The sequence below is a fragment of the Daucus carota genome, chromosome 6, assembly GCF_001625215.2.
Source record: "Daucus carota subsp. sativus chromosome 6, DH1 v3.0, whole genome shotgun sequence".
NCBI classification, from domain to species: domain Eukaryota; kingdom Viridiplantae; phylum Streptophyta; class Magnoliopsida; order Apiales; family Apiaceae; genus Daucus; species Daucus carota.
In genome coordinates, this window is record NC_030386.2 from 5,687,840 (window position 1) to 5,699,906 (window position 12,067).

General features: G+C 34.6%; 1 protein-coding gene across 4 annotated transcripts; it reads left to right on the top strand.

Moving 5' to 3' along the window:
* The first annotated feature begins 4,737 nt into the window (after nucleotides 1-4,737).
* LOC108193031 (bifunctional dihydrofolate reductase-thymidylate synthase) lies at nucleotides 4,738-11,000 on the top strand. 4 transcript variants are annotated; one of them, XR_010284678.1, is made up of 12 exons: nucleotides 4,738-4,876; nucleotides 6,743-7,263; nucleotides 7,343-7,742; nucleotides 7,870-7,918; nucleotides 8,004-8,065; nucleotides 8,639-8,700; nucleotides 8,783-8,857; nucleotides 8,948-9,113; nucleotides 9,196-9,319; nucleotides 9,556-9,662; nucleotides 9,793-9,960; nucleotides 10,706-11,000. XR_010284678.1 is itself a non-coding variant. In XM_064079955.1 (11 exons), the coding sequence occupies exons 2-11, from the start codon at nucleotides 6,836-6,838 to the stop codon at nucleotides 9,901-9,903; spliced, it is 1,584 nt and encodes a 527-aa protein (XP_063936025.1). In that variant the 5' UTR covers nucleotides 4,738-4,876; nucleotides 6,743-6,835; the 3' UTR covers nucleotides 9,904-9,961. The 4 variants fall into 4 exon arrangements, 1 of the variants encoding a protein (XP_063936025.1); XR_010284680.1 differs by having other exon boundaries at nucleotides 10,712-10,848; XR_010284679.1 differs by having other exon boundaries at nucleotides 4,854-4,997.
* The last annotated feature ends 1,067 nt before the right edge of the window (nucleotides 11,001-12,067 follow it).

Genomic DNA, 12,067 nt, shown 5'->3' on the forward strand with positions numbered 1-12,067 from the left:
CACGTGGGTCTTTACTTGCACCCCATGCTCCTGATCCCCAGTTGTAGCAGGTAAAGTGGATGCGGATTCAAATCTGTTTTGGGCTCGTGCAACAGAAGATTGTCGTACATGCTTGTTTTTTTTTTACCATATTCTCTATGTTAAATACTACTCCCTCCGTCTCTCTATCTCTGGACACTTTCATACAATTTTTTTTTCCCCACTTAGGGGCGGTTTGGTTAGGTGTACTGAGGAAAGGGAGAGGTAATCAGCCTGATTGATTCTCTTTGTTTTGTAAAAATCATCATTCCCTATGCTCATAGCTCATTCCCCACCCCCAAGTAGGTATTTGGATTCCCTTTCCTCACATTTTTCTATTTTGAGTTATAATTTATATTTTAAACAATTTAAATAAAAGATTATCATATAAGATATTTTTAAGAATTAAAAAGAGTTTTTAATTTAGTTTTTTAAATTAAATATAATTGTGACATAATTCACATGTTAATTTATTTTAAAAAAATAATAGTATGGTTAAATAAATTATATTAATTTATTAGAATGTAAATAAATTTTCTTGTTATAGATATGAATACATTTAACTCTTTTGAAATTATATAATATTAAAAAAATCAAATATAAAATTAATCACACAAATTTTCATTCCGTTTCTGCAACAAAACCAAACAGGTAAAACAATTCAGGATCGTTCCTTTCCTTTCTCCGCGTTTCCCTTTCTGGATTCCATTCCGTTTCCCTGAAGCGAACCAAACGGCCCCTTGATACTATACATTCTAAAACCTTCACAAAGTAACCTTTTATAATATAAAAATCCCAACCGCCCACTACTTTCATCCACTTAATTATATATTGATGGGTCCCACTTAATTATATATTGATGGGTCCCATCATTTTACTCACTTTTCTTTCTCTTTTATCTCATTTTATATTACTTTATACGCTTTTCTTAATCTCCGTGTCCAATCCAAACATATACATGTCAAAGGGACGGAGGGAGTAACATGAATTAATCTAAACAAAGTATAAATGACATCGAAAACTGATGATACGGAAAATTATGTTAAAGGATAAAAACTGCGGACGAGATTGTATATCCGGCTTAAAGAAAATCCACTAGATAAAATGTTTGTGCAAGAATGTAAAGTAAGGATGACAATTATGGTTAGTGAAAATGAACCATCCTCTTTATGATGTATTTTCTCATTATATGCACCGTTTGGATGAGCTTAAAATAAGTGCTTCTTGATTAAAGTAAAAAAGTGAAGTGGAAGTTAGAAGCAAATAAGTAATTAAAGTGTTTGGCAAAGAAGTAGAAGTTTTGAGAGAAAAACTAGTATTTGTAACTTCTAAAAAGTGCTTCTGCTTTTTTACATAAACGGGTCAAGAAAAGCAGAAGCCAACTTCTTCGGAAAAGTAGCACTTCTCCCCTCGTCCCAAACAGGCACTATATCTCTCGTGATGTTCAAAAAATCAATTCATATATCTGTTAACCTCCCTAACATATCCACATTCTCAGTTTGCGTTATGTCCAAAATATATGGCCAGTTCACAGTTGACAACCTGGTCTTTATCCTTATCTACTTAAGTATCATCTCGTCAGTCTAGTTTCCCGTCGTATCGATAATTTTCCCATCATGTCCTTATTCTGTAAAAGATCCGGTTAGAAGAAGTATTCCTTAAAAGTATATGAAGGCCTAGAGCAAAGTTGGAATAGAAGGGATCTATCACATATAATGTCTACAATCAGCTATTCATAAGAAAACCTTGTGGTGTAATTACTTCTCTAAACATGGCTTCAGATGAGAACTCGGGAATGGGGAAAACATTTTCTTCTTGGAAGATATTTGGTGCAAGGAGGAGTCATTATCAATCATCTTCCAAGGCTATATAGCTTAACTCCTTTTAGAAATTGTACGACCAAAGAAGTAAAAGAAAGATAAAGGATTGAAATGGACTAGAGCCCTAAGAGCTTGGGAGGATAGAGATGAGAAAGAGATTATAGATATACTTAATTCTTCAACTCTAGTGGCCGGAGAGGATAAAGTAGTTTGGTCATGCAGCAAGGGAACTCAAGGAGGAACAAATTAAAACAATTTATGGCAACTCATCAAAGTACCTCCAAAAATCGCTATATTCCTATGAAAAATGATACATGGTATCTTACAACAAATAAACTCTTAAATGAAAGAATTCTAACATTCCAGAACATGACGTGTACCATATGTTACAGATGGGAAGAATCAGTTAGGCATTTACTGTGGGAATGTGATTTTGTAGTTAAAATATAGAAAGAAGTGGTTGCATGGTAGAGTATGGATACTTAGAGATTAGTAGGAGTAAACAACATATGGCAAGCTACGAAGATTTATAAAGGGGCTAGAATAAAAGGTGCATATTGTGCATGTGTTTAGACAATGTGGTTAGGAAGGAATGAAATGGCAATCATCAAAATTTGGAAATAAACAACTCAATTTGGAGTAAGAGCTTTTAAATGGTCGGTGGCATCAAATAAACTGTATGAAAGTCTTAAACTACTTGGAGAGTAAATCCTATAAAAGCACTGTTAACCCAAACTAAAAAGGGACAAGACTTGGGGGTCTTACGTGATTATTGTAACTATATTGATTTCACGGATGGCTCCTAGAAAAAGTTAGAACCCAACTATCCAATGTGGCATAGGAGGTTGCTTAACGGACTTTGGGTCATGCAAAGTTATCAACTCTCTAAAAACTGAAAGACAAGCAGTTCTTTATTTGTATTCTCATATTATGACACATTCAACACTGGATGGCTTCTTTACACTCTACAATGACTCAAAACTCCTAGAAGAAGCCTTCATAAAGGAACATGCTGATATTCAAAAGGAGGAATTTTTTTGAAGAAAGTGAGTTATGGGAGATACTAATAAGAGATAATCACTATAAGAAAAAATATATTTCTAGAGATCATTTATGGGGTGCAGATAAGCTAGCAAAGGACGATAGAGGTAGAACAGAAGTTTAAGTGCATGATGTTAATGGTCAAACTAGAAGATCAAAATAAGGGTGGTGGGTCAAGAGGTTATAGTTTTACTGACAACCCGAGAATTAACAAATATTAATCATTATAAAAGCCCAACCCAAGAAGATCTTCAAGTGACTTTTGGGGAGATAGAGAAAATTTGTTATTGGAAATCCAAATGTCTACATTAGCTGAATAAATACAGCAGTATGCATCATGTCGTTACATTGGGCAGTTAATCAATTATAATGGCTTGGACACTTAACATGCACGTCTCACTGATATAATACAAGTCTTACGGGGCTTTTCAAATCATTTCAGGATAATAGGAAAAAAGACACGCATAAACATAGTCTTCAGTAATACAAGAAGCTTTACATATGGATAAGTCTTGGGTCTTTTCTTTTAAGGGCTATATCAAAGTGAACATGCATGCTTTCACTCTTGAGCAGCCTATGTCCAATGAAAATGACTCAAGGATAGGGGTGGTGCTGCGAGATCACAGAGTAACAATAATCAAAATGTATCCAAACACCATGCATAAGATTTCTCACAAGATGTGTAAACAAATTGTGGGTTATGCTGGTGGGATTGAAAGTGGCTTTTTCTATAGGATGAGAATAAAGTCGAGCTGGAATCACACAACATGGAGGATATTAAAGAATTAGAGGATTGAAGGTGGTTCGTGGACCCACCATACAAAGGTCATCCAATAGTTTGAGCAAAAGAAAAGTGACTTGATTGTAAGGTATGTGGAGGTGAGCCACAATGCCTTGGCTCGATATCTAACTAGGTTGGGGATCAGCTGAGGACAAGGTTTGTGGTTATAATTAACGTTTCTTCGGCAAAGTAAAGAAACTCTGGATGCTGGACATGAGTTTGGAAACCTGTCAAATAGACTTTGGGGCCGTTTGAGTTAGTTTAAAAGAAGTGTCTTCTTGCTTAAATTAAAAAATAGAATAGAATTGAGAAGTAAATAAGTTAATAAAGTGTTTACACAAACGGGTCAAGAACAAGAAGCACAGAAGCTAGAAGTAGAAGCTGATTATTCAAAACAAACAAGCTCTTTTAGATTATGTCGAAAGAGGAGTGAATAAAAATAAATAGTTTATACATGGATATTGAGCTTATAAATGTTAAGTAAATATACAAAAATAAATATTCCTTTTGAAATAAAAATTAATGGGACTAGATCTATATTATCTTGTTATTAATATATATATATATATATATATATATATATATATAAAATCTAAAATTATTTGTTTTGAATGATGTGAACGAAATGTGAAAATTGTTAGATCTAATATTAGAAAGAAAATTATTAAATATTTAAATTTTTACTAATAAACAGGATTGAGATTTCAATAATTATATATTTAAAATTATCTAAAAGTATCTATATCAAATTATGTATATAAATTATTAAATTTATTGAAAAATATAATATTATATTAATATCATGGTCTGTCATCTTAAAATGTTACGTGGACTGGTTATTTATGATGATATCATAACTTCAAATTTTTAAAAAGTTCGAGTCCATCATCGTCAATAATTGTACAACTAAAAGGTTATATTAATAATATATTATTATATTATATTATAATTTTAATATAATATTAATGTTTAATTAAAATTATAATTTTTGTTACATGAAAATTAAACAAAAATATGTAAACGAAAATTGAAAAAGTGAGGTTTGAAATGTTTAGACTAAAAAAGCACTAGAGTGGAGGCGAATTGAAGGAGAAGACAGGAGGAGCTGGGGGCGTTGGCTTGGCGGCATCCGCATGAAGCGTGCCTTTTGATTTTTTGTGTCGTCTTTCAACCTCAACGCCCCTTCTTTCATCCAAACCCTTGTTTTCCGCAATGTGTATGTTTTCTTTTTCTTTTTCTTTTCTTTTTTATTTCTTATTCTGATTTTATGTATAAAACCCTAATTTCCTCCACAATCCCTATCCACTTTCTCTCTCAAGCGCTCCACTCTCCCCTCGGTAACACTCCGATGATACTTGTCACTCGTGTTTAAGCATTTTTATGATTTCTCATTTTATTGTTTGTTCATACTCTGACTTGATTCTTCTGATTTTCGTTTTTATTTTACTGGAATTTGTTGTTATCGTTGATTTTGGTGTCGGATCTATGCACAATTCTGATTTTATGGACTGTGGATTTTTAATGCTGATTTTCTTCTCGACTTGTGTTGTTTAATTCTGTTTGTGACTTGTGCTGTTCAATTCTGCTTGTTGCAGCCCCGTGTGTGTTTTCGTGTTTCAGTACCTTTGATTTGCGTTCGTTTGTGTAGGTTTATCAGTGTATGAACACTTGTTGCGTCGGTTTGACATTTTATATCTTACACAAATTTCATTACTACTGTACACTTGCTAACTTACTCTGAGTTGGATGCTTGTCTCGACTACTCTGCACTATCGTTATGATCTTGATGAGAAGAAAACTCAAGGCAACTTCACCGTATTTTATTACTGTAGTTGACTAGACTAGATAGCTACACAATACTTGCCTACTTGCTGTATTCTGATTGACTTTTGTGTCAATTTCAACGTTTCCGCTTCTTGGTAGGTGGTCACTTGTTTCTCAGTATTTTAGACAAAGGATAATGTAGGTAGAGGACATTTGACTTGTTTTTCTTGTTAATGAAATTATTGTCTTAAAATGGGAAAACTAATTTCGTCTATCCAGTTCAAAATCTCGTGAAATCGACAGTGTTGTTTTCCATCATTAAATGTTAAATAGTTTGACCGTGTTTGGATTTTTGCATCTTTACCGTATCTTTTTGTAGTATATAGCCTTTTTTTTAGAGCGAGGTTCCGGTTTTGACTTGCTATATTTTCAACCAAGTTTTGACTATTGAGTTAAGAAACGTGTTCAATTTGAAAACCTTTTATGTCTTCCATAATTCCTCTTACAGTAATTAAGAAATAGACTTTATGTTCCATTCAAGAATGAACCCATGTCATGCTTTGCTATCTGGTTCATAAATTTGTAATGTTCGATGTTTCCAATAAATCTATTCTAGTGAATAAATTATTATTGTTATTTTTGGTCAACCATGCTTTGAATTATACTGTAATATTCATCGTCAACCCTTTGCTCTAGCCTGTAGTCACTTTAGTTATCTACGTTTTGGTATTTATGTCTATATAGAGACAGAAAACGTATTTCTGATCGCTAAGTCCACACGAGCACACATTTGCTGTTGACTCGCAATATTTGTAAATGTTTGGAGCCCAACTTTTATTTGTTTGTTTCCAAAGAAATAGTTTTCTATTTCGCTTTAGATCTTGCATCATATCTATGCTGTCGGATCTGTAACTTCTTTTCTTTTTTGTGTTTAAATAATAGTTACAGTTACTTTGTTTTTTTAAGAAAAATAGTGAAGTATGATATGTGGCTTGCTTGCTCTCACATCAAAATGTTTAACAACTTTGATTAGAATTTCGCACATTGGATCACTTAAGCAGATAAATCCCTGTTAGTTATTGTATCAAATCTGGGCACTGGTAAAACATGAACATTTTTTTTCCTTTATTTAATTAGCCTGGGAATCTGGATTTATTGATCTACCTCGTGTTTCCATATTTAAAGCAATCTTTGTTTTTTGTTTCCTATTTCACTATGAGTTTTCTGCTATAGTTATTACACAAATTTATGCCACGTTGACTTGTCTATTCTTTATAGTCAACTTACTTGAACTAATTCAATTTTGTTTGAGTTTCAGGCTTCTTTATACCCTGTCAGAAGTCGGTCTAATAGGTATAATTTCAACTTATCAACATTTAACGTCGCTCACTGCCGACCTTCTGCTACACTTATGGCTAGTGAAACTCTCACGAACCCTACCAATGGAAGTGTCATTACAAGTTCCAATCCACAGAGGACTTATCAAGTTGTTGTTGCTGCGACCCAGAATATGGGCATTGGCAAGGATGGTAGTTTGCCCTGGAGTTTACCTTCTGACCTGAAATTTTTCAAAGATGTCACCATGACCACATCAGATCCTTTGAAAAGGAATGCAGTTATAATGGGCAGGAAAACATGGGAAAGCATTCCGCTTCAGCATCGCCCTCTGCCTGGACGCTTTAATGTTGTTCTGACTCGTTCAGGAAGCTTTGACATTGCAACTGCCGAAAATGTTGTGATATGTGGAAGCCTGCTTTCTGCTCTGGAATTATTAGCAGAATCTCCTTACTGTGTTTCGATCGAAAAGGTGTTTGTCATAGGGGGTGGCCAGATATATAGGTGACTACACTTGGCTTTTTACTTCTTTATAAAGGAGATTTCCTTTTGACATTTTTGATGTGCTGTTTTATTGATGCAGGGAAGCTCTTAATGCTCCTGGATGTGACGCAGTCCACATCACCGAAATCGGAAAACACATCGAATGTGATACCTTCATCCCTGCGCTCGATGAATCTGTTTTTCAGCCGTGGTACTCATCATTTCCAGTGGTGGAAAACAACATCCGTTACTGTTTTACAACTTACGTTCGTGTGAGGAATTCTGGTGTGGAGCTTGCAAGTGAGGCAAATGGTCTGTTGTCTGATGGTAACTCAGATTCTGGTAAGTTTGAAGTTCAGAGGTTCTCTTTTCTCCCAAAGCCAGTTTTTGAGAAACATCAGGAGTATTTGTATCTGAGGCTGGTTGAGAATATCATTTTAAATGGTGTGGAAAAGAATGACAGGACTCGTACTGGTACTGTCTCTATGTTTGGTTGCCAGGTAATGCTAGCAGTAATAAAGACCTATTGCCCTTTTCTAATAATATCTAAAGCTTTCACAAATCATATTATGTAATAATAGGTATGGTCTGACTCGTTATATGGTTCTCCTATTCACTTTTTTACAGATGAGGTTCAATTTGCGCAAATCTTTTCCACTCCTTACAACCAAGGCATGTCTGTGCTAATTTTTGTTCTTCTTCTTGAAGTAAGTATATGAGTATTTGAATTGAGATTCAGCTGTTTGTAATCGGACAGAAAGTGTTTTGGAGAGGAGTTGTGGAAGAACTGCTTTGGTTCATCAGTGGTTCAACTAATGCGAAGGTAATAAACAATTTCTGTTTTGCAGGATGCAAACTTTTTCGTTTTATTTGTTAGTATTAAATTCGGATTTTATCTGCAACCACTGCATATATAGGATTGCACTTGCAGTGGCTTTTGGGAAATTGTATTTAATATAAAGCTCATGTCTTTTTCCTGAAGCATCAGTTAGATAATCGTTTCTCACATATGTAGATGTGTTAATCATACATCCCAGCTCTGCTCAATAATGTTGTTTTTGGTTGGGGACTATGCATTTAGAAGGATTGGAAAGAGATTTGAAGTATATTGTTGATAACTGTTCAAAAATTTCATTATTCCCCCATTCCATTCGTTACAACTAAAACTAGAGCTCAAACGCCCCAATTTGAGAAGGAATTCTCCATTCTCTTCTACACATTTTATCTTCTTAAATCTCATGATAACAATTTTGCATGCACTCATTTTTTTCTTAAATCTTCCCTCCCACCTTTATTTTTCTTTAATTCCACTCATTTCATTCCATTCTCCCCAACCAAACACAATGTCAATGTCAACTTGAGAAAGTTTTATTAATTAATCTAATGTTGAATACAGGTTCTAAAGGAGAAGGGCATCAATATTTGGGAAGGCAATGGATCCAGGGACTATCTTGACAGGTAGTTGGCTGTTTCATGGTTCAGATACGAGGCTACTTCTCATTAATTTCTGTTTAATAATATAGTTCTTATTGCGTCCCAGTATTGGTTTGACGCATAGGGAAGAAGGTGACTTGGGTCCTATATATGGTTTTCAGTGGAGACACTTTGGTGCAAGGTGTAATCTCCTTTCCTACTAGTAATGGCTTAATTGAATTTAATGCAGAAGTTTAGCTGTTTGTTGATCTGTAGAACTTGTCATATACAGGTATACTGATATGCATGCTGACTACACTGGCCAAGGATTTGATCAGTTACAGGATGTTATTTCAAAGATAAAAGAGAATCCTGATGACAGGAGGATTATCCTTTCAGCTTGGAACCCATCCGATCTAAAGTTAATGGCACTTCCACCCTGCCACATGTTTGCCCAGGTTATTGTTACAACAGTTTTTAAATGTTTACACTTTATCCAGTCCTTTTTGTGTTTTAATAATAAATTTTCTTTTTATTCAGTTCTATGTAGCAAATGGCGAGTTATCTTGTCAGATGTACCAGCGCTCTGCTGATATGGGTCTTGGCGTGCCATTCAATATTGCATCCTATGCGCTTTTAACATGCATGATTGCTCATGTTTGTGGTATGTACTTGGTACCAACTGACTAGCTTTCTGATTGCTTTAATTGTTGCTATAGTTGTCAGTTGCTTTGTGCAAAGTGCAACTATGTACCATGATGTTTTAATAATTAGAGAGCTAGCATTCTGTATACAAATATTATTACCATGTGGATTATTCCAGTGACCCGTCACAGTTGATTTCTTGGCCTATAGTGCTCTTAAAAACACTTAAAAAAAATTTCTGTTTATCTTTTGCAGATCTTGTGCCTGGTGATTTTGTTCATACCATTGGAGATGCTCATATCTACCTCAACCATGTAAGGCCTCTTCAAGACCAGCTCCAGAAGCTGCCTAAGCCATTTCCAGTAAGTATCAATTTAGAAGACATGGACTGTAGTCTGCCAAAAGCTTTGATGAATTATGAGCTGGATTTGGTCATTTTTTTGTAATCTAGCTCCCTATATTAGATGAAACTAAAATTTTATTTTTGTGTAGGTCTTGAAGATCAATTCTGAGAAGAGGAACATAGACTCATTTGAGGCTGCTGATTTCAAACTCGTTGGTTATGATCCCCACCAGAAAATCGAAATGAAAATGGCAGTATAACATGATGACTATTGAAAAGTTTGGACTCTAACCTGCTTACATGCAGTTGTTTTTCAGGCAAGTAACCTATCTGTTATGTGGCGATTTTCTAAGATCAACTGTCAAGTATGTCAATTGTTTGCACACTTGTCACGCAAAGAGATCTATACATAGCCAGGGTATACAATTAATAATTTCAGAATTTTTTTGGAATTTTGTACATTTTATTAATGTTATCTCTGATGACCACTCTGCAAAAGATATTTTACAATCATTATCTGCTGGTGACCTAAGTTCTTGTAGTGTCATTGTCAAATTTTTTTGAATGCCTTCATTTCTTTTCAATTGCCATAACCTTCTTGCCGTCCTGTGGGATCATGTTGTCAAGTATAGACTATAGAGTTGTGATGGAGCATATTATATGAGCATTTGGTCCTGAAATTCACGAGTCCTGATTAAATTCATGAGTTCATCACCCGTGTATCCTTAAATTCACGAGTCCTGATTAAATTCATGAATTCATCACCCGTGTATTATAGAGAACCATGTGTTACATATCATCATTACACTACTGTGTTTGAGTAATGAGTAATCTTTCTGTTTCTCTAGTGGTGTCTGCTTGTCTTTACAATTTGGATTGTAAGAATGTCCTTGGCTGTAGACTGCATAGTAAATTGTATATACTGTTATTCTAGTAGAGGTATCTAGAGCTTTTGCTAATAAGATGCAATGTCCTCACTGGTTTCTCCATTTAAAATATAAATATTTCACGTCCGAAGAGCAATTTAACTAGTACTGAACATGTTTATTCTTTGTGATCCAGGAACAGCTACCGGAAGCTTTTGCAGCGATCTCTATCATGACATAAATATAAAAAGAAATATCTGATGAATATAGTTATAATCATATGTAGAAAATGAAAATCCTTTAGGTCCACAGATGATCAGTGGTTCTAAGGTGATTTAGGATATGTTTTTTACCTGACTTTCTGGCTTGGTCAGTGTCAGTCCCTGGAGCTTTTGGTTTATATTTGTGTTTAACCCCTCCTCTGGAAATGTTTAACTTGGTAAAGACTTTTTGTTGAATGTTGTAACAGATTAAGGCTTTTTTTCCCCCAAGTTTAACTGTCTTCATAGTCAATATCCGTTAATTAGTTTGTTTCAGATAATGAACTTAATGCCAATCAATTTTTTTGGTTGAACTGTGCTACCCATTTGCCAATTCTGTACAATGACTTCTCGCGTCTATTGCTTTCCAATTTCTAGAAACTGACCTTTGAAAAATCTTGCACAGTTAACCCCAGCAAGGAATTAGAATTTAAGAGCTGGAATGAACTGTTGACCTCATCACTAGGACTCTAGGAGTAGGGTTGACCTCATATTTCATTAGTGTTGTGTGTGGTAGGGATGAATAGATCTGAAAGGAATGAAATGAATTTTGAGCCCCATTTTGAGAAGGAATGTCTCGTCTCTCCTATTCTCAAATCTCGCTGTAACAGTTTTTTTCAATTGTTAATTTTTTTTAAACAAAAACTTCCCTCCTATTTTCTTTTATGTTTGCTTATTCCATTGTGTTCCATTCTTTCCGATCAAACACAAAGTAAGAGACATTTGATTGACTTCTGATTCTCCTTTTCATGATCTTTTTTTTTTGGTCTTTTAAATGCATCCACTTCACTCGAACCCTCCAGTCAATTTCTTTGGTCGAATTGCTACTTTCGTGCTTCTCGCCGTACATGACTTCTCAGGTCCATTGCTTTCAGATCTCTATTCTTAATTTCTTATGTACACTGAATTTCGAAAAATTTAGTCTTAATCTCTGCAAGGCACTAGCTTCACTGCTAGAGGCCGTGCTTCTAGGAGACCCCTCCCTCCGGGAAATTGTCCCTGTGGAATGCGTATAATAGACCTCCACAAAAATAGTAGTAAACAGAACACAACGGGGTTGTCAATATATTATGGGGCTGTAGGCTAAGGTTAAAGTGGATTACAAAAGATAAATGGATTAAGATTTATAAGTTATAAAGGGTTCAGATATTGTGACTTTTTTTTTTTTTTTTTTTGACGGATAGATATTGTGACTTATATAAGTTATTTAAGTGTGTAGATGATTTTAGTTATAAAATTTAGTAACGTGAAGTAGAGAAAAGTTGCCTAAAAATTCCAGCTGAGAGCTTTTTACTTAT